The 21,042-nt window shown below is 39.3% G+C and overlaps 1 protein-coding gene and 1 long non-coding RNA gene across 2 annotated transcripts in view; one reads left to right on the forward strand and one right to left on the reverse strand.

The window, feature by feature from the left end:
- The first annotated feature begins 121 nt into the window (after nucleotides 1–121).
- LOC133535333 (protein-glutamine gamma-glutamyltransferase E-like) overlaps nucleotides 122–21,042 on the forward strand; it is a 30,433-nt gene continuing 9,512 nt past the window's right edge. Inside the window, exons 1-11 of the mRNA XM_061875057.1 lie at nucleotides 122–438; nucleotides 5,946–6,128; nucleotides 6,378–6,626; nucleotides 8,930–9,048; nucleotides 9,154–9,282; nucleotides 9,366–9,543; nucleotides 13,995–14,130; nucleotides 14,225–14,334; nucleotides 18,569–18,684; nucleotides 18,800–18,926; nucleotides 19,019–19,176. Of these exons, the coding sequence (XP_061731041.1) occupies nucleotides 414–438; nucleotides 5,946–6,128; nucleotides 6,378–6,626; nucleotides 8,930–9,048; nucleotides 9,154–9,282; nucleotides 9,366–9,543; nucleotides 13,995–14,130; nucleotides 14,225–14,334; nucleotides 18,569–18,684; nucleotides 18,800–18,926; nucleotides 19,019–19,176 (1,530 nt within the window). The 5' untranslated portion in view covers nucleotides 122–413. The remainder of the gene's footprint in view (nucleotides 439–5,945; nucleotides 6,129–6,377; nucleotides 6,627–8,929; nucleotides 9,049–9,153; nucleotides 9,283–9,365; nucleotides 9,544–13,994; nucleotides 14,131–14,224; nucleotides 14,335–18,568; nucleotides 18,685–18,799; nucleotides 18,927–19,018; nucleotides 19,177–21,042) is intronic.
- Nucleotides 3,170–7,556, reverse strand: LOC133535335 (uncharacterized). The gene is made up of 2 exons (XR_009802203.1): nucleotides 7,141–7,556; nucleotides 3,170–6,651 (listed from the first exon to the last, which is right to left on the reverse strand). It is a non-coding gene; the product is annotated as an uncharacterized LOC133535335 (long non-coding RNA).

Here is a 21,042-nt window from a genome sequence, read left to right on the forward strand (position 1 = left end):
CTCATTTTCTCAGTGCTTTTCTTAAAAATACCTTAAACCTAAACCTGACTTCAAACTTAAGCCCTAATTATTCTAATCTTTACACTATTCATACTTAACCATAACCATTGAGTGCCGCCCTAGTTCCTCAAGAATCGTGTTGGTTTTGAATGACAGCCAGAACGAGGTAGCTGGCCAAATCAGAACATCGAGACTGTGTTGGTTTCTTGGGTCTTTTAAGCGGCAAGTAATTAGGTACGGAAAGCAATACTAGAAAATATAAATGCCGCAGTGGGTATTCACCGTAAAAGCAGATAATTTTTCAAACCTGACTGACTTGTCTGTCAGCGGTGTTGAGCTTGGCAGGTATTTCAAGGTAGCGTCCTCAGGCTCTCGTGCACCAGTCTGCTTCTGATAGACCAAGCAGGAGAAAGATGAATTCAGTGGGAAACAACTCTGGTAAGTCCTTTTACTTCCTTTATGTCCATGCTTCTTTTATTTGTCGTCTTTACTGCGCTCTCTGGATTGTTCTTCATTTCTTACAATGAACAAAGAGAGCACAGTCTACCAAGTCAAATTCGTTGTGTGTTATACAAACTTGGCCAATAAATCAGATGTTGACTCTCACTCCCAAAGGTAATTGTGTTAGACATTGTAAAGTATTTTTCCATTGGCATAAGCCTTCGGAGTTTTTCAACTTTAAAGAGGACATATGATTGAAACTTAAATTTAACACACTATTTTGTGGTCTAGATCAGGGGTCTTCAACAAGGGGTCCACTAAGCAGTGAGGTTGGGAGGTACTGCCTGCCTTTACGCCAGTTGCAGGAACTAGATCTTTTTAAGCTCTGACCTGTTTTGGCATGTACCATCTATCTTATTGCAGCACAAAGCTATTACAACATGCTGGTGATCGCTCCAAACACCAGAAAGAAGCACCTCCTTCTGACTTGTGATTGGCCACAACATGATACTTACTTCCAATAGGATTTGCATATTTCAAAAGGGGGTAACCTTTGATTGATTCATTAAAACTTTTGTTAGTAGATTGCACAGTACAGTACATATTAGGACAATTGACCACTAAATGGTAACACCCGAATAATTTTTTCAACTTGTTTAAGTCGGAGTCCACGTTAAATCAATTTACGGTAAGGTATGGTAAAACTAGGCATGTCATGTCAAGCCAACTCCTTAGATACATTTTCTACATTGATTGCAATGTAACAAAGACAGGCGTTTTACATTTGTGTGCACACACTTTAATACATATTAATTTTTACTTGTGTACGTACTTTCCTGGATTTGAACGTAGGTCTATTTTTTTGTAGGAACCCCACGCTACTCAAGTTACACGAGGACCCTGGTTAGGCTTTTGGAGTTTTTTTCTTGTTTAACCTAAATGCATATGCTCTAATAATTTTAAACATAGGTTGCACATTAAAATAAGAAAAAGAAGGAAGAAATTCACTTTCATTAAAATATAATTATAGTTTAATATGTGTGATCAAAAAGTATTTGGTTAAGTCGTTGTGGAGTATTTTTTCATCCCAGATGCTTTAATTAAATGAATAAGATATTTGCTGTATTTTTTACTTTTCTGTCTTTTAATCTGAAGCAGCACTATCTAGCCTCCATAAAAACATACTTTGTATGATCACATTTGTTTTGTCTTCCAGTCCAGTTTAAATAATTATTTGATCTTTGATATTTATTCCTCCATATTGGTAGACCAATAATATAAAGATAAATGAGACCGAAACGTTTTTGACAACAACTTAAAAAAAAAATATATACCCTTTGGGCCCATTTATAATATAGTATCATTGTCCATCCATTCATCCATTTTCTACTGCTTGTCCCTCTCTGGGTCGCGGAAGATGCTGGAGCCTATCTCAGCTGCATTTTGGCGAAAGCCGGGGTACACCCTGGACAAGTCGCAACCTCATCGCAGGCCCATTACAGATGAAGACAACATTCACACACTAGGGTCATAATTTTTTAATCCCTTCTTTTTTGTGTTATTTTAATGTGCTTCTGGAATTAAAATGATCAGCGCATGTGAATTTAAGTTAAAAAAAAAACAAAAAAAAACTCCAAAGACATCTATGCCTCACATGGTATAAAGATCACCACACATCACTGGGAGTCACAGACCACCTCCTCTGTTCAGGAATGTTTTTTCAACTTTGACGTAGATGGCTTCCCTCACATTCTTTTCGAAACCATCTCTCCACAATGTTGGATTTAAGTTAATATTTATTTTATGTTGTTATTATACATTTTTAAGTTCTTCATAATGACAAGTGCGTGACCTGGCTCCTCTGATCCCATGTTCCTGTTTTATTCTACACACTGTAAAGACATGAACATGTACAGTACTATACATGTACACATGTAACATACACTTATAAGCAGTGGTTGAACCTGTTTGTTCCCTAAAACCTGATCAAAGCCTACTTCTGGTTTAAGAGGTTACTCTTCCTGCTCACTAATTAATAGTTAGTTTGTGTTTTTACTGTTTTATGCACTGTGCACCAATGAAATATTGACAAGTAATGACACACATAACAAATAAAGTATGTGTCGCAATAAGGTGATAGTTAATAGGAAATGAAAATTAAAGTAAATAAAAGAGATTTAAATGTTCAGCTAAGGGTTCAGTCAAGAATCAGTTCTTGGTATGGCAGAACAATTTTACATCATAGGGAAAAAAAACAACAGTTAAAATGCTTAAAGTTGAATACCTTTTATGATGCATTGAATAGAGAGCATTTACAAGGGCATGCCCATAAGTCTGGTTCGGATTGATACGACCCCACTTAAAAAAAAAGAAAAAAAAGAATGTAAAACATCATGCAGAACAATCCAAAACTGCCCACAGGGCTCATTTCTAAATACATAAATCTTTGTGATGCTTTGAAATTGTTTAACCCGAATATCTGACATTTATAGATGAAAAAAAAAAAAACGAAAAGCAAAATAGACCCCTTTTAAAGTTCTAGTAAAATCAGTGCAGTCTGTTGTACATATACAACTAGAAAAGCAATTGTAGAGCGCAGACCTCTGCCAGGCCCACCCATCCAGAAGGTGATCTGGATCACTCCCAAGATTGAATCACTTCCTTTCCTTTGTCCAGAACATTCCTGAAAGTTCAATCTAAATCCACCCATAACTTTTTCAGCTACGTATTGCTGTGTGAAAGAAATGGAGTGAATTCAATGCGAGGTTGCTAGCATATACACATGGAAACATAAAGTATGGTAGTAGAAATTATTTGGATGAGGCCCAAAACCTAATCAGTTTGTAAACAACATGCAAGGTTTCAAGGGTATGACCTCAGGATTCACAGACAGCAAGCAATGTACAAGCTGCAAAGTCTTTCAACAGGAAAAATGCAGGGACAAAAGTATAATTGGCAAACAAATAGCTAGTGAAATACAATAGTCAATGAACCAGCCCTGTCTAATGTATGACACTGGAAAATAACCGCTCCTGATTGCCAACCAGGGACAAATGAGGAGAATAACGTTCAGAAGCTGCCGGATACCCAAATCCGAAAATAGATGCAAAATAAGTGCGCTACACAAGAAGAAACACTAAACATAGGAAAAACAAAACAAACCCAAAAACCTTCATACAGACTGTAACACAGTTGTTCCTTGTTCAATTTTGGACAATTTCTAACAGTTTCATGAAAATAAGCTCATAAAATGTTTAGTTATGTTACTAACTAACAGACAAACCAAGGGAAATTATTACATAACCTTAAGGCTGGGGTATAAATGCATATATAATACAATTGTAAAATATATAAATCATAAGTACGCATTTTTTAACATATTTTTGCACATTTGTGGTCCCTTCCAGGGTTTCACTTGTTCCCATTGGGTTGAGTTTTTGTCTTGCCCTGATGTAGGATCTGAGCTGAGACATTTGTGATTAAGGGCTATATAAGTCAAATTTGGTTGATTGATTGATAACTGTTGTAAAATACAAAAAACGGCTTTGTAGTCGCCACATTGAATGTCAATTGCTGTATGGATGAGAATGGGGAGCAGATATAAGTTTTAAATATTTTTCTGCTGCTATTCATTCATAATTTACTTTAGTTATGTTGGCGGTATAGCTCTGTTGGTAGAGCGGCCGTGCCAGCAACTTGAGGGTTGCAGGTTCGATCCCCGCTTCTGCCATCCTAGTCACTGCCGTTGTGTCCTTGGGCAAGACACTTTACCCACCTGCTCCCAGTGCCACCCACACTGGTTTAAATGTAAAAATTTGATATTGGGTTTTCACTATGTAAAGCGCTTTGAGTCACTAGAGAAAAAGCGCTAGATAAAATATAATTCACTTCACTTCACTTGCAACGTTCCGTCTAAGGTACACGCCTGTGCAATTGCACACTGCTCACGTGTCCTCTGCGCACAGCAAATTAAGGCCGCACACAAAATCGAATAAAAAAATAAGCGCATAACAGTGTGCACGTCTGCCGTCGCTCACATGTGCGCCACTGAATGCTCAAGGAGTTTTGGCGTTTGCTCACTTTTATGAAAAATTGGAGGGAAAATTGGTTGGTTGTTTTATTTAAATGTTTTTATTCTTTTTTGATTTTTATGAATGGAGAAAAAAAATTAACTGAACTAAAATACATGTTTTATTTGTCAGGGACAATGCAGCGAACATTATTGTATTCCGACACGTGACTTTTACACGGAAGTTAAAACCCGTGGTGGTCAACCAAACCAAGATGGCTGTTGTACAGCAAGCAACACGCAAACTATCCGAGTACAAAAGAGGCTTACATGAACTATTGTAATCCTCGCGCCGTTCTACGTGACAAAACAGATAGAAACTTGGAAAATCTGTTTGTGGCTGTGTCAAGAAAATCAGTATCAAGACTCTCCCGGATAAATATTCATCGTTTTTGCTTCTGTTGTCGCATGCGCCGTTTACAAGTAGCGTGTTTCCCCCTGTCTTTATCAAAATAAAACTATAAATGTCATCATTGTGTATGTGCTATTTATGATTGTTGCCTTTGGTAAAAGCTTAACTCTTTTAGGTTTTGGCTAACCGCTGCTTTCTTTTATTTAGACACGCTGAGTTGGTGCTTTTCGAAACACTCGTGGCAAACATGTGTATAAGAAATACAAAAAAATATCAAGATAATACTTACATGGAAAATAACTGTTTAAAGTATATCAAACAAGCCTTTATTGAAATGGAGCGGTATAGCTTGGTTGGTAGAGTGGCCGTGCCAGCAACTTGAGGGTTGCAGGTTGCTAGTCACTGCTGTTGTGTCTTTGGGCAAGACACTTTTCCCACCTGCTCTGTGTCACCCACACTGGTTTAAATGTACAGTAACTTAGATATTGGGTTTCACTATGTAAAAGCGCTTTAAGTCACTAGAGAAAAGCGCTATATAAATATAATTCACTCCACACTAGAGAGCACTGCAAACTCATGCATTCTTTGGCTCTGCTCTCTATTAACTGAAGTCCGAGCTGCATGCTTTTCTTGTCTTTGTTTTGTAAAATCTTGCACTCTTCTGGCCTTTTTGATTACCTCTTGAGGAAGTCTGAAAAAATGTTTATCATTTTCATGTTTTTAATAATTCGTACAGCCGAAAATAACAAAGGCATAGGGCTTCTTTTTTTTTTTTTTTTTTTTTCTCGGGAAAAAGGCTAAATGGTTCCTAGTACCAATTGAGAACAGAGCTAGCTTGACCACCACACATATTTAATGGATGAGATGTGAGTCAGATGTGACATCAATAAAATCCAAGCAATTGCTTAAATTAATTAAGGCCAATGCCATAATGATATGTGTACAGTACATACAGTATGATGTAAGGTTTGTAGACAGTTGGCTAGTTTGCAACCCAAGGCCCTGAACTGCCTTGAATGTTATATGTATATTAAATGTGTAGATGTTAGGCGTCTCATAGTACTTTTTGCTTTCTTTTGACAGTCGTCCAGGAGGTGGACCTCCATAGTAAGACCAATAATGAGGAGCACCACACCAGTGAACTCTCTGGAGATCAGCTTATCGTGCGGAGAGGACAGTCCTTTAAGATGACCGTGAAAGTGACGAAGCCTTTTAACCCCGACCTTCATTCCCTCTTACTCACTGCCAAAACTGGTGGGGCCCAGGGTGGGTAATCATTAGCTCTCCAACTCTCCAACGTGTGTTCCGTTAAACAGCAGTTTTAATTGCTTTGAAATTTGTGGTTATCATCATCTTGGCCTTGCGTCTGTTACGGCATTGCACAAAATAACCCAAAGAGAAAGGGAATCTGTAGTTTTTGTGCAAAATATTTACTTGAACTCCCAACTGTACGATTTCAGGGGTGATGACATTGATAGAATTAATTGTGAAATCAAACGAATGTTCCCTCACCAGGAGAGTACTCCTCAGAGGACCAGGGCACCTTGTCACGTTTTGGTATCCCAGACTACCCCAATCGTTCACTGACAGCAAAGGCTATTTGGACAGTCCAACTTCATGATAGCTCCTCGCTGACGTCCCTGATCCTGCTCATCACCCCCCCGCCGGACACCCCCATCGGAAAGTACACCTTGACAGGAAGTCTGTGGGATGAGGAAATACAGGTGGCCACGCTCGTGGTCCTCTTCAACCCTTGGTTCTCAGGTAGGCTTGTTTACTCTCTGTCCAGCTGCAGACATACAAATACAGTATAATTACCGTATTTTCCGCACTGTAAGGCGCACCGGATTATAAGGCGCACCTTCAATGAATGGCCAATTTTAAAACGTTGTTCATATATAAGGTGCACCGCACTATAAGGCGCATAGATTAGACGCTATAGTAGAGGCTGGGGTTACGTTATGCATCCTTTAAATGGAGCTGCGCTAAAGGGATTGTCAACAAAACAGTCACATAGGTCAGTCAAACTTTATTAATAGATTACAAACCAGCGTTCTGACAACTTTGTTCACTCCCAAAATGAATAAACAGCTGTTTTATTATTTACCCCAATTCAATGAACTTGTAAAAAACAGTCTGATACTGTTAGGGTAAATCAAACGTTAGTGCAATCACAATATAGTAACACTCGACATAGTGCAAAGCAATAATATATCAATATCTCAACGTTGCTCAAACGATAGTCACACAACACACAAAATAAACATGTAAAACTCACTTTATTAAGTTATTCCTCATTCACGAATCCCTCAAATTCTTCTTCTTCAGTGTCCGAATTAAACAGTTGGGCGAATACGACATCCAACATGCCCGGCTCCGTCTCAATGAAGTCGTCATTAAACGAGTCAGTGTCGCTGCTGTTAATGTTAAATTCTCTCACTGCTGCTCTATTCTCGTGTTCTACTGTGTGACTGATCGCCTCGAGTTTAAACTCTGCGTCGTAAGCGTGTCTATTAATAGGAGCCATTTTGGGTTCTTTACATAAACAAACAGAAACGGCAAGCCTCCCGCAGTCATATATCCCAGCCTGCACCGCGCGCTTTACATAAACACACAGAAACGGCAAGCTTCCCGCAGTCATATATCCCAGCATGCACTGCGCGCTTCTTCTGCGGGGGGAAATTAAGTCGGCGGCTGCTTATGGTAGAAGAAGAAGCGCACTTCTTCTACGGGGGAAAATGAAGTCGGGTTTACCGTAGTTGCGAGACCTGTTGTGGCTCAATATTGGTCCATATAATAAGGCGCACCGGATCATAAGGCGCACTGTCAGCTTTTGAGAAAATTTGAGATTTTTAAGTGCGCCTTATAGTGCGGAAAATACAGTAATTCCTTTAATGACTCATTCAATCATTTTATAATTGTTGTAGTAAAAATGTTTGAAAAAACTTATGTCAATCTGCGTGTGTAATCAATTTCACATGTCCGTGTACCAATGTGTGTCTATATCAATCTTTGTGTGTGTGTGTGTTTGTGTGCGCGCATACCCGTGCGTGTGTAATCAGATCCGTGTTTGTATGTCTTATATTGTCTGTCCGTATTTCGATCTGTGTTTGTGTAAAAAAATAAATGTCTGTCCGTATTCCAAATTATGTGAAGCAAGAACCTTCAATAGTCTATTTACACCTGACTTTTCTACACTTCTGCCATGGAAGATTTGTGTAGAATCATTCAGATATGTGTGCGTGTAATAAAATCTGTGTGTGTGTCCATATTTAGATTTGTGGGAAGCAGGAACCCTCGATTGGCTGTCTTTTAACATGTGACTTTAGCTACACTATCTGTCGTGGGAGATCTGTCTGGAGCGATCCGAACGTTTACAAAGTCTGCAGCTTCACTTTTTCTTTCATTATACTCGCCACTAGTCGGCGCTTTGCAGCCGCGCGCACTAGTGTTGGATTAAAGCCAGGAACAATAGACTTTCAATTATTTGCTGTAACATTACTGATAACATATTTGAAGACAAAAATACTTCTGCAAACTAAGTTACTGCTAAAACATGAACTTTACGTACAGCAAGTGATTGAAAGTCAATTTTTCTTGGCTTCAACACCAACACAAGTGTGAGTGGCTGTAAGATACACACATCTGAATACGGATACACACGTTGTAGTACACGCACACACACATCTGTATATGTAGACACATGGTATTACACGTGCACAAATTTGAATACATACACACAAACATTCCACGGCAGAAGTGTAGCAAAAGTCACAACCAAATTGGCAGCCTATCATGGGTTCTTGCTTTACACAAATCATAATACGGATACACAAACTATAACTTGCACACGCGGATCTGATTACACACTCACAGATTGAGATACAAACATACACTTTAGTACACAAACATGTGAATAGAATTTCACAAGCGTAGGTTCAGATACAGGCACACACATTATAGTACACGGACATGTGAATTGGATGACACACCTACAGATAGAAATACAGTAGATGTTTGCAAATATTGTTTTCAACAATAATACTCCCATATCATTTATCCTGCAGGAGACTCTGTTTTCATGTCTGATAAATTGGAGAGACAAGAATATGTGATGAATGAACAAGGAGAGATTTACAGAGGAAGTACCGATTACATATCTGGAATGTACTGGGACTTTGGCCACGTATGGAAACAAATGAACACACCTGACTTGAGTTTAATGCTAACATTATTTTATGGTATTCTATTACAATAAACTACAAAACGCTTGTCTTGTATTCCCGCCCAGTTTGAAGACGACATGGTGGACATTTGCCTCATGATTTTGGACAAGAACCTCAACTACACAAACAACCCAAGCAAAGACCTCGCCTCTCGTGGCAGTCCCATCTACATCAGCCGCGTGGTCAGCGCCATGGTATGGCTTGTTTCCATGGTGACTGGATGCAGTTGCTGTTGTTTGATGGCTTGTTGACGTTTGTGATGATGTCGTATTCGCAGATCAACAATTTCGATGACCCTGGCGTCCTGCAGGGCAACTGGTCAGACTCGTTTGAGGGCGGAGAATCCCCTTCCCACTGGAGCGGCAGCCATGACATTCTTTCTAAATGGATAAAAAATGACTGCCACCCTGTTAAGTTTGGTCAGTGCTGGGTGTTCGCTGGCGTGATGTGTTCAGGTAACCTCTGGACTTTTGTTCTTATCTCATGCTCTAATTGCATTTGACTTCTCCTATATGAAATGTCTTCTTTGTCAAATTATGAGAACTCAACTGCTTCCACATTCCTCAACTAATATAAACTATTCCAACATCCAAATTTTCCACTCATTCAGGACACAATGGTTTTAGATTAGGTGCGTCAAAAGTACGGCTCGTGGGCCGTATAAGGCCAGCAATTAGGTTTAATCCAGCCCACAAGATCGGTTTGCTTAAGGTAAAAAAGAGCTGAACTTTAAAGAAAGAAACTGCTGTTCTAAATTTGTCCACTGGATGCCGCAATGGCAATTCAAGTGTAACCCACGTCACACATGACAGGGTTAAAAGATGATTTGTCAGATGACTTTAAGCACCACCTGGATTGGCTGCAGCTACTCCAATAAGCGCAGGTGCAAGCAATCAGCCGCTCCTGTTGTGGCTGGCAGCAGATGGCGGCAGTATTGACTCACAATACCTTCTTTCATTGGAAATGATCCACTCAACAGACAAAATAATAAAACTGCATAGACTTAAGTCAACTTGACCATCATTTTTGTAGAATGAGTCCATGCAGCGCTTGCAATTGGTTGAATGCACGTTGCACACCCTGAACACCACTGTTAAAATGTATATATCTACGTTTGTTGTTTTCTCTGTTTTATTTTATGCTTAAATCTACTATGTTCACATTGTTTAAGTTATGTTAGTAGTTATGGTAATTAGATTTTGCCTACAGTGTCATTTTGATAATTGTTGTTTATTTTATAATTCCAATATTTGAATAATGATGAATGAATGTGTTTGTACAGTTGTGGATTTCACCATTGCGGCGATTTAAGGAAACATTTGATTACCTTTCCAAATATTTTAATGGTGAACTGCCAACATGAGAATTCTACACAGAAAGTGCTTGGTTCAATTTTAGGACTAGATGGAACAATCCCATGATACAAAATAACCTGAGTAGAGTGATAACAGTAGGCTGCCTCCTTCGGAGCTGCTTCAAAGCTGTTATGGTGTTGGACCTGGATGGGTGGTATTGCAAAATGGGGGACAGAGAGGAGGTGGGGGCGATTATTGACAGCTTGATTGGGGTCATCAGGTCCCGTTTTTCAATGATTTAGGCCCACAACACCTCCAGAGGGCTCATCAGCAACACCTGGCCTCCCAGGTTAGCCCCCTCTGCTCTTAACCATTATGTGATGTAGGTCTTACTAGAGCTCCAGATGGTGTCTCTCCTCTTCACCCACAGCCACCGACTGACTCTCTCTGCTGCTCTTGAGAGGGATTTGATGCTGTTTCGCAGGGTTTGGCCTCGAACTCCAATGTCCTTAAGCAGCCTGATGCTTGTCCGGCCCACAAAACATCTTCAGCCAACTTCCACTGGGCAGACTTTGGCTTTCCATCCATCCTGCTCAGCATCAGCTGCCAGTTCGGTGTACTTGAGGCTCTTGCGTTCGAATGCCTCCTCCACAGCAGCCTCCCAGGGAACCATGAGTTCTATTATGTACACAATATGCAGTGAGGAGGACCAGAGCACAAGGTCTGGTCTGAGGTTTGATCTGACTACCTCTGAAGGAAATCAGAGCTTTGTATCGAGATCCATCTTCATTTTTCAGTCACGAGCCCTTCTGAGCTGGCTTATGTCTAGTATATGGCCTTTGGTTGACTCTGCACATTCTCGGATGAACTCTTTTGTGGATGTATAATGTAATTTTGGCGGGGGCAGGGCATTGATCTTCACTCTTCTGGCCTCTAACGTGGCTGCTAAACACTTCAGAACCTGGTTTTGCCGCCAGGTGTAACGCCCTTGTGACAGACTTGTTTTGCAGCCAATGAGAATGTGTTTGAGGTTAGCTGGGGATGGACAGCGGGGAATGTGGGGTCCTGTCCGTACCACTGTTTGAGATTGGAGGGAGAGGGAGGGACATCATAAGTGGAGCGTAAGATGAAGCTGATGTGAACTGCCTCCATGCCCAATAGCTCCCTCCATGAGACCTTTCTCCTCTCAAGTCCATCCCAGCTCATCCACTGATGAGCTAACCACCCTCTCCAACTTTTCTACCTTTGTGGTTGGTACGTCATAGATGGTAAGAGGCCACATTAGCCTGGGTAGCAACCCAAATTGGAGGCACGACATCATCAACCGGCCTGGGAGCATGGTCTTACCGATGTTTTCAAAGCCAGTTTTAGTATCCTGCTTGAGCTGGTCCACCTACCCTGTGTATTTGAGGGTGGCATAATACCAATGTCCAAGACTCTTGACAGGCTTTTCAGACACTGTTGGTATAGCCTGCTCACCCACACAGAATTGATGTTACATCAGCTCCCCCCTCACCACCAAGATGTTTCTGGAGTTGCTTGGTTTTTTTTCATCTGGGCCCACTGAATGTTTTCTTGCAGCTTGTTCATCAGCCGCCTAGCACACGCCTTGGTTGTGGTGAGGATGGTCATATCATCCATATAGGCTCTGATGGGCGGGATATGAAGACCTGTTTGAACCTTTTGACCTCCTACCACCCACCTAGAGGCTCGGATGATGACCTCCAGAGCCATTGTAAAAACAAGAGGTGAGATGGTACACACTGCCATTATTCCTATCTAAGTCGCTGCCATGCTGTGGTACACTCACCAGTTGTCAGGCATAGCTGTAGGTCTTGGAAATAGGCTTTGACGAGACCAGTTATGGAATCGGGGACTCTGAAATAGTGGAATGCCACCCAGAGGAGATCATGAAAAACTGACCCAAAGGCATTTGCTAGGTCCAGGAACACAACATGGAGATCTCTTCCACCCTTTGTGGCAGCTTGAATGTGACTCCATATCCTGTTCATGTGCTCTAGGCACCCCAAGAAGCCTGGAATCCCTGCTTTTTGCACGGAAGTATCGGTGTATTGGTTCCTTTCCAGGTAGGTGGCCAGCCTGTGAGCCACTACACTGAAAAATATTTTGTCTTCAACATTGAGAAGGCTGATTTGGCGAAACTGGCTGATGTCCACAGCGATTTAAGGAAACATTTGATTACATTTCCAAATATTCTAATGGTGAACTGCCAACATGAGAATTCTACACAGAAAGTGCTTAAAGTTTAATAGCTTTATAAAAAAACACTGAGACAAAGTCTTAAGTTCATTGTGTTTTTCATGGTGTTTTTCAAACTGCACCATTTGTTCCTCAGAATTTTCAGCTGACTTAAAATGTTTTTTCCAAGAGGATTGCTTGTAATATATACATTTTCAGGATGTGCTTGTTTAATTTTTGGCCAAAGTAAGACAAGAAAACTATCTGAAGTTTTCTTTATTTTAAAGATTTAATGCCATGATTTTACCAGTCTGGTCCTCGTGGGAATAGATTTTTCTCACTGCGGCCCCTAAGCTAAAAGTGTGTTTGATACCCCTTCTTTACATAGGCATTCCAACAAATGCTCACATTTTATTCACAATGTTGTGATAGCTTGAATTCACGCATATTCAACCAATCCCCACAAGTTATGTGCAACCTTTGTTTGAGTCCTGCTATTTCCCCACACATTTTGGTCAATCATGAACATTTTCCCCAATCAAATGTTTCCCATTGTTATTTTTAGAATGAGCGAGGAAGCCCACACACACACTGGGACAACATGCACACTCCACACATTTGTGGAGTTAATAATGTCAAAATGTATTAAAAGGAGGGCATTGGTAGTATACACAGGCTTGACCAAGAAATGTGTTAATTAACTTGAAATACCATTCCCTTCAACTTTCTCTCCTTCCCTTTGCCGAGCGCGACCTCCCTTCATCTTCATGGCAAGCTGAAGTGCTGCTAACAAGTGATTCGGATGCACATTTTTATGATATTTGAGATGTTTTTCAAACTAATTATGGCCAACATTATGTAAATAATGGACTATATACAGTATAGCCATTCATACTATATATTATCTAAATTTAATAGTTTTCGTTTGAAAAAAAAACAACTTATTTTGAAGATGTGGCGGCTTTTATTGTGCTCTGGTGGTGCGCCATGATCAAACACATGTAGGGGAACCCTATAGTTAGTTATTGTTTAGTTAATTATCTCCACCAAGAAGTTATGCAATTGCCAATGTTTGTCTGTTTGTTTGTTAGCAATTTCTCAGCCCATCAAAATTTCCAGGCCAACAATTTCCTGTAATTTCACACTTTTCATGCACAATTTTAGATAAGATTAAGCTCCTCAGGATTTACATGCAATTTCGACACAAATTCCCTTCTGTAGTTATTTTTGTTATTAGTAATATTATTAGTACCTGCGCTTTTGTGTACTGCACTTTTTCTATGATTCTGTTTTCAGTAATCATTTGGCTAAGTCCTATGTTCTCTCTTTACCATATTCCATTGATCTTTGTTTGTCCCTTGGTACCATTGAGGCCTGACATTTGATGACAACCCAATGCATTTTACCTCCAGTCATGCGGCTTCTGGGCATCCCCACTCGTGTGATCACCAACTTCCAGTCAGCCCACGACACTGATGCCAACCTGACCATCGACGTGTACCACCCGTTAGAAGGCGCCGAGCACATCGAGTCAGCAGACAGCATCTGGTGAGCATCAGGCCTGTCATGTCATAATTTCTCTGTAGATTCGATCCAACATGAAATTAAGATATACAACGTTGTATTTTATCCTCTGCTGTAGGAACTTCCATGTGTGGGTGGAGTCATGGATGACGCGTCCCGACCTGAATACAGACGGAAAATACGACGGCTGGCAAGTGTTGGATCCGACACCACAGGAAGCCAGTGATGGTACGTATTCAGTGGCATTGATTGACCCATGTGATCACATACACTTTGTGCTCCATATACAGTAAGTCAAGTGACTGGTCGGAGCACAGGGTCCGTTAAGAGTCACATACAGGAACAATTATATTATGCTATTCTTATATTTTTTCTTTTTTTCTTTAACACAACTCCACTGGAGGTTAGGATATTGTAAGCTGCTCAATTCTTTCAATAATTATTATTGTTAGTGTGATGTCCTCTTCAAACTTTTAATATCAAGTGGACTCACATTAAACCTGAACAATTATGCACCACAGCTTAAGTCAAGTTCATAGAAGACATTTTTGATGGGTTTTTAAAAAGCTCAATACGACTAATTAATGTCAAAGATATGTGAAATGTAATGTTATATATATATATGTTACATTTGGTGTTCATGGTAATTGTATTCCTGAATTTGACACTTGTGTCCCAAGTACCACAAATATATACTTTGAATTAAACTCAACAACATCTTTGTGAAATTACCCAAACTTGTCCCAAACATTTATGCTATGTTTGTGCTGCAACATTTTTAGTTTGTTCCATTACAGTTTTTAGATTATTTTGATATACATAGATACATCTGCCATCTCTATCTTTTTTTATTTATTTATTTTTTATTTATTTATTTATTTTTTTTAATTTATACTACCATATTGTATATGCACCTTAGGAGGAGCTGCTCCAATTTCGTTGTTCTTTGAACCTGTTCATTGCAATAATGACAATAAAACTCTATTCTATTCTATTCTATTCTATGTCATACAGAGCCTCCACCTTGTCCAAATCACCCCAAACTTGTTCCAATTTTTTTGTGCTGCATTTGTTGTTGGTTAGTGCTGCTAAAAAAGGTTGGCCTAACTATTAAAGTTTTCAAGTTAAAGGGGAAAATTATCACCAGACCTATGTAAGCGTCAATATATACCTTGATATTGCAGAAAAAACACCATATATTTTTTTAACCGATTTCCGAACTCTAAATGGGTGAATTTTGGAGAATTAAACTTCTTTCTATTTATCGCTCTCGGGGCGATGACGTCAGAACGTGACGTCACCTAGGTAATACAGCCGCCATTTTCTCAAAAAACATTACAAACACTGCGTCTCAGCTCTGTTATTTTCCGTTTTTTCGACTATTTTCTGGAACCTTGGAGACATAATGCCTCGTCAGTGTGTTGTCGGAGGGTGTAACAACACTAACAGGGAGGGATTAAGTTGCACCACTGGCCCAAAGATGCGAAAGTGGCAAAAAATTGGACGAAATTTGTTCAAAATACGACAGTGTGGGGAAAGCCGACGAAATGGTCAGTCGTTTGTTCCACACACTTTACAGACGAAAGCTATGCTACTACAGAGATGGCAAGATTGTGTGGATATCCTGTGACACTCAAAGCAGATGCATTTCCAACGATAAAGTCAAAGAAATCTGCCGCCAGACCCCCATTGAATGTGCCGGAGTGTCTGCACATTTTACCGGCGGTGCTAAGGCAGAAATGGCACAGAGATGTATGGATAACCTGCAGATGCATTTCCAACGATAAAGTCAACTAAATCACAAAGGTGAGTTTTGTTGATGTTGTTGACTTATGTGCTAAACAGACATATTTGGTCGCGGAATGACTGCCAGCTAATCGATGCTAACATGCTATTTAGGCTAGCTGTATGTACATTTGAAGCTATATTTACATCCAGCGTTTCCCTCCACCCACATTTAATGCCAAACAAACACCTACCAATCGATTGATTTAAGTTGATCCAGTGTCACAAGATGCGAAACTTCCGATCGTTGGTCTGCACATTTTACCGGCGATGCTAAGGTAAACATGGCCGAATAGCGTCAATAGCTATTCGCTCAATAGCTTCAGTTTCTTCTTCAATTTCGTTTTCGCTATCTGCCTCCATACTCCAACCATCCGTTTCAATACATGGGTAATCTGTTGAATCGCTTAAGCCGCTGAAATCCGAGTCTGAATCCGAGCTAATGTCTCTATACCTTGCTGTGCTATCCGTATTGGCATCACTGGACGACATCACAGGAAAATGGACGTTGGCTTCACAGATAGCGAAAATCAGGCACTTTAAAGCTTTTTTTAGGAATATTCCGGGATGGGTAACATTTTGAAAAAAACTTAAAAAAATAAAATAAGCCACTGGGAACTGATTTTTATTGGTTTTAATTGTGATAATGTTCCCCTTTAACATTTTGTCAGTCACCTGTGTCCAAATCTCCCCAAACGTGTCCCAAACTTTTGTGCTATATTTGTGCTGCAAACATTTTCATTTGTGCTGTTAAGGTTTTTGAGTTATTAATTGTTAATGTTATTTTGTTATTAGACTGTAATTAACATATTATTAACCTTGACTATACCCTAACTATGCCAAAATCTCTGCAAACTTGTCCCATGCTATGTGTTTGCTGGTTTGTGCTCCAAAAATATTTGGTCTAAATACTATTGTTTTTAAGTTATTAACGTTTTGTGATTCACCAGTGATCATAAAATGTTAATAACTTGGGAAAAAAATGGTTCATCTGGTCGACTCAGCGCACAGGGATGGGACGCCCCTTTCCCCTTTGTAAGAACCCTAAAGAAAGAAAAAGAAAAAAATTAAACTGTGTGAAGTTTTGTGTAGGTCTTCACGGTGGCAGAGGGGATAGTGCGTCTGCCTCACAATACGAAGGTCCTGCTGTCCTGGGTTCAAATCCAGGCTCGGGATCTTTCTGTGTGGAGTTTGCATGTCCTCCCTGTGAATATATATATATATATATATATATATATATATATATATATATATATATATATATATATATATATATATATATATATATATATATATATATTTATATATATATTTATATATATACACAGTCGTGATTAAAAGTTTACATACACTTGTAAAGAACATAATGTCATGGCTGTCTTGAGTTTCCAATACTTTCTACAAATCTTATTTTTTGTGATAGAGTTATTGGAGCACATACTTCTTGGTCACAAAAAACATTCAATCTTTTATGAATTTATTATTGTTCGACTGAAAATGTGACCAAATCTGCTGGATATTTGGTTACATGTCCCTTGGCAAGTTTCACTGCAATAGGGCGCTTTTGATAGCCATCCGCAAGCTTCTGGCAAGCTTCTGGTTGAATTGTTGACCACTCCCCTTGACAAAATTGGTGCAGTTCAGCTAAATATGTTGGTTTTCTGACATGGACTGTTTTCTTCAGCATAAAACTTTAATTCTAGCCTGATTTAGCTATTTCTTGACCACTGTTGATGTGTGTTTGGGGCAATTGTCCTGTCGGAACACCCAACTGCGCCCAAGCCCCTAACTCCGGGCTGATGATATTAGATTGTCCTGAAGAATTCGGAGCTAATCCTCCTTTTACATTGTCCCATTTAAAGCACCAGTTCCATTGGCAGCAAAACAGATCCAGAGCATCATACTACCACCACCATGCTTGATGGTCGGTATGGTGTTCCTGGGATTAAAGACCTCACCTTTTCTCCTCCAAACATATTGCTGGGTATTGTGGCCAAACAGCTCAATGTTTGTTTCATCCGACCACAGAATTTTTCTCCAGAAGGTCTTATCATTGTCCATGTGATGTCAGAAGAAATAAAAATATAAATGTGTGTAGGTGTACATATATATGTGTGTATATATATTTATGTGTATATATACTGTGTGTGTCTGTATATATATATATATATATATATATATATATATGTATATGTATATGTATATGTATATATGTATATATATATATGTATATATATATGTATATATGTATATATATGTGTATATATATATATGTATATATATATATGTATATATATATATATATATATATATGTATATATATATATATATATATATATATATATATATATATATATATATGTATGTATGTATGAATTGAAACTGTTAGATTTACTAAGTGACCATATTACCCTTTTTGCTATTTTATTGAAAAAGTTGGCTGATTAGGAAAACGTTACTCTTTTTAGTTAGATAGCAAAATACTTCAAAATTCACCTTACATTTAAAGGGAACCTATGATTATTTTAATCTACATCTGTGCTTTACTAATTCACATTTAAGATTGATTTAATAAAAACATATTTCATCCTTGAGCAATTATTTTGTGCACACACACAAACACACACGGTTTTGGTTTAGTTCACTGCAATGATTTAAACGCTCTCCTCTCTTGTAGGCATTTACCAGTGCGGCCCCGCCTCAGTCATCGCCATCCATGACGGTGAAATAAATCTCCCCTACGACATCCCATTTGTTTTCGCCGAGGTCAATGCAGATTGCGTGGACTGGATTGTGAGTATGCAGATCCAAGTCATCTGACAAGGTGTGAAGTGAGAATAGCAACATTTAAATGAAACAAAACCTGTGTGTGAATGCGTGCGCTTGTGTTTGCGTGTTTGTGTGTCAGGTTATATCGGACGGGTTAAAAATATCCATGTTTTCCGACACCAAGCGAGTTGGCAAGAAAATCTCCACCAAGGCGGTGGGTTCCAAAGAGAGAGTGAACATCACCCACCTCTACAAACATGAAGAAGGTGAGTATTGAGATGACACCCAATCCCTGTGCCCCAACCATCTCAGCACCTCACACCTTTACGTGAGCTCACGCACTGCATCATTCTCCAAGGCTCCGAGGAGGAAAGGGCTGTCTTCAAGTACGCCATCAGCAAGGACGAAGAAAACGATGACGAAGTGGACGCACCCAGGGGGAGCATGACTTACGACCAAGCCTCAACGAAACCACCCCCCGTCTCAACGCCACTACTGGTCATGCACTTTGAGGAGGTGCGTCACACAAACAACATTATGATCGTTTCCAACATAAAAGGTCCATGGCTGAAGGTTTAGATGTAGTGTTTCAGTTATTGCGCAGATCTACAACTTTGTCCATAAGGTCCTTTAAATGCTTTTTGGTTTTGAGACTGTTTCTGGGACTGGTGTCTCCTATATTTTTAATGAGTGAGGAGTACTTTCCTAAAGGGTAATGAATCGATCACAATCATTATGAGAGACAAGAAGACAAAAGTTTTTTTTTTTTAATTTCTAACATAAAAATCGGCTTATTCCAGTTGATTAGCAATACAGCTAATCTGAGCAATCAGTTCTACCTCTACATCAGTTTAAAAATGTATTCAAAAACCGCCAACAATACTTCATGTACGTTCCGTAACCTGTATAATAACCAATAACATTGTTATTGTAAGAGCGAACACGGAGGAACTATTTTTCTAGCATTGTAATTAATCGCCATGCTTCGGTATTAACTACGTGGAGCGATAAACTAGCTTGTTCGTCAGCACAAATCGTGCTTGAGTTTGTTATGCACAACCCTGCAATATGATAATATGTACTGACTGAAAAACATGAACAATCATTGATCAGTATTTGTAAAGTATTAGCCCTAGTGGTGGGGTAAATGATAGATTTTTTTGATGCATCGCAATTCAGGCATTGGCAATTATAAAATTGATTAGTAAACGTCAATAATCGATATGCACAGTTCAAACATTTGGCTGACTGCAGCAAGCCACCTCACCTAGAGATCCGAAAAGTGATCTAATGGACAGTTTTGCCACTCCAATAATTGGGTCAACAGTTCCAGATTTGCAGCGTGACCTCACTCTCTTGGCTTCCATCTGCTCCAACATCTCATCCTCTTCTTCGTGCTTTCTTCTATAAACAGCAGTTCATCCTCTGGTCTTATATTCAGCTTCGAAAAGATAAGGTTGTGAATCCTCATTTGTCCGAAAATAGTCATCTTTGTTGTCTGTTACCAAGTCTGCATTGATTACAACACAGTTGCGTGTTTGTTTCCAGAAGTAGGAACACTGTTGCCTGAAGTCGAAACTTGCGCTGCTATGGAAACGGAAATAAATGCGCCAGGGAAGGAAGTCCCGCTGTTGATTAAAATGACCAAAATATGGTAAATATTGTTAAAATTACCTATTGTTATGAACATATCTGTTATTATATTATATATAGACTTACAGCTTGTATATAAAACGTTGATAAAGGGTTTTGAAGTAGTTTTAGAGGTCTTTGAAAGCTCCAACTTCGGCTCCCATTAGCTGCATCTTCCAAGCTTTTTTATCATCTTCAAAATTCCCCCCTCAACCCCTCCAAAAAAGACATATATATGTGTGTTATCATCTTTGATAATGATTGCGAACAATTAGCAAAATTCCCCAAAAAGTGTAGTACCCCTTTTAAAGGGGTCCTATTATGCAAAACAACTTTTCTTACCATACCAGTTATTTGTTTATTTGGGATCCCCAATAGTCCCGACAATATGAACTCAAACTATAGAGTCATGGCAAAGATATTTATACGTATATTGCCTTAGTTACATCATTGGATTTCTCCATAAGGGGTAGAGTTTTTTCCCAAAAAGCTTTGCGGAAGTCTGCCATTTTTTTTCAATTGTATTCCGACGTAGTCTATAAATTCCTTTTTATCTATCCTCTTGTTGTGGGACAAACTGGCTCGTACATGTACATGCATCCTCCACTGTTGGCATTTGTAATACAAAGTAGCGTATAGGTCTAACTTATATCTGTCAGCAAAATTTAGTTAGAGTACCGATGATTGTCTCACACACACACACACACACACACACACACACACACACACACACACACACACACACACTAG

This window comes from Nerophis ophidion, linkage group LG16, assembly GCF_033978795.1.
Source record: "Nerophis ophidion isolate RoL-2023_Sa linkage group LG16, RoL_Noph_v1.0, whole genome shotgun sequence".
NCBI lineage: Eukaryota > Metazoa > Chordata > Actinopteri > Syngnathiformes > Syngnathidae > Nerophis > Nerophis ophidion.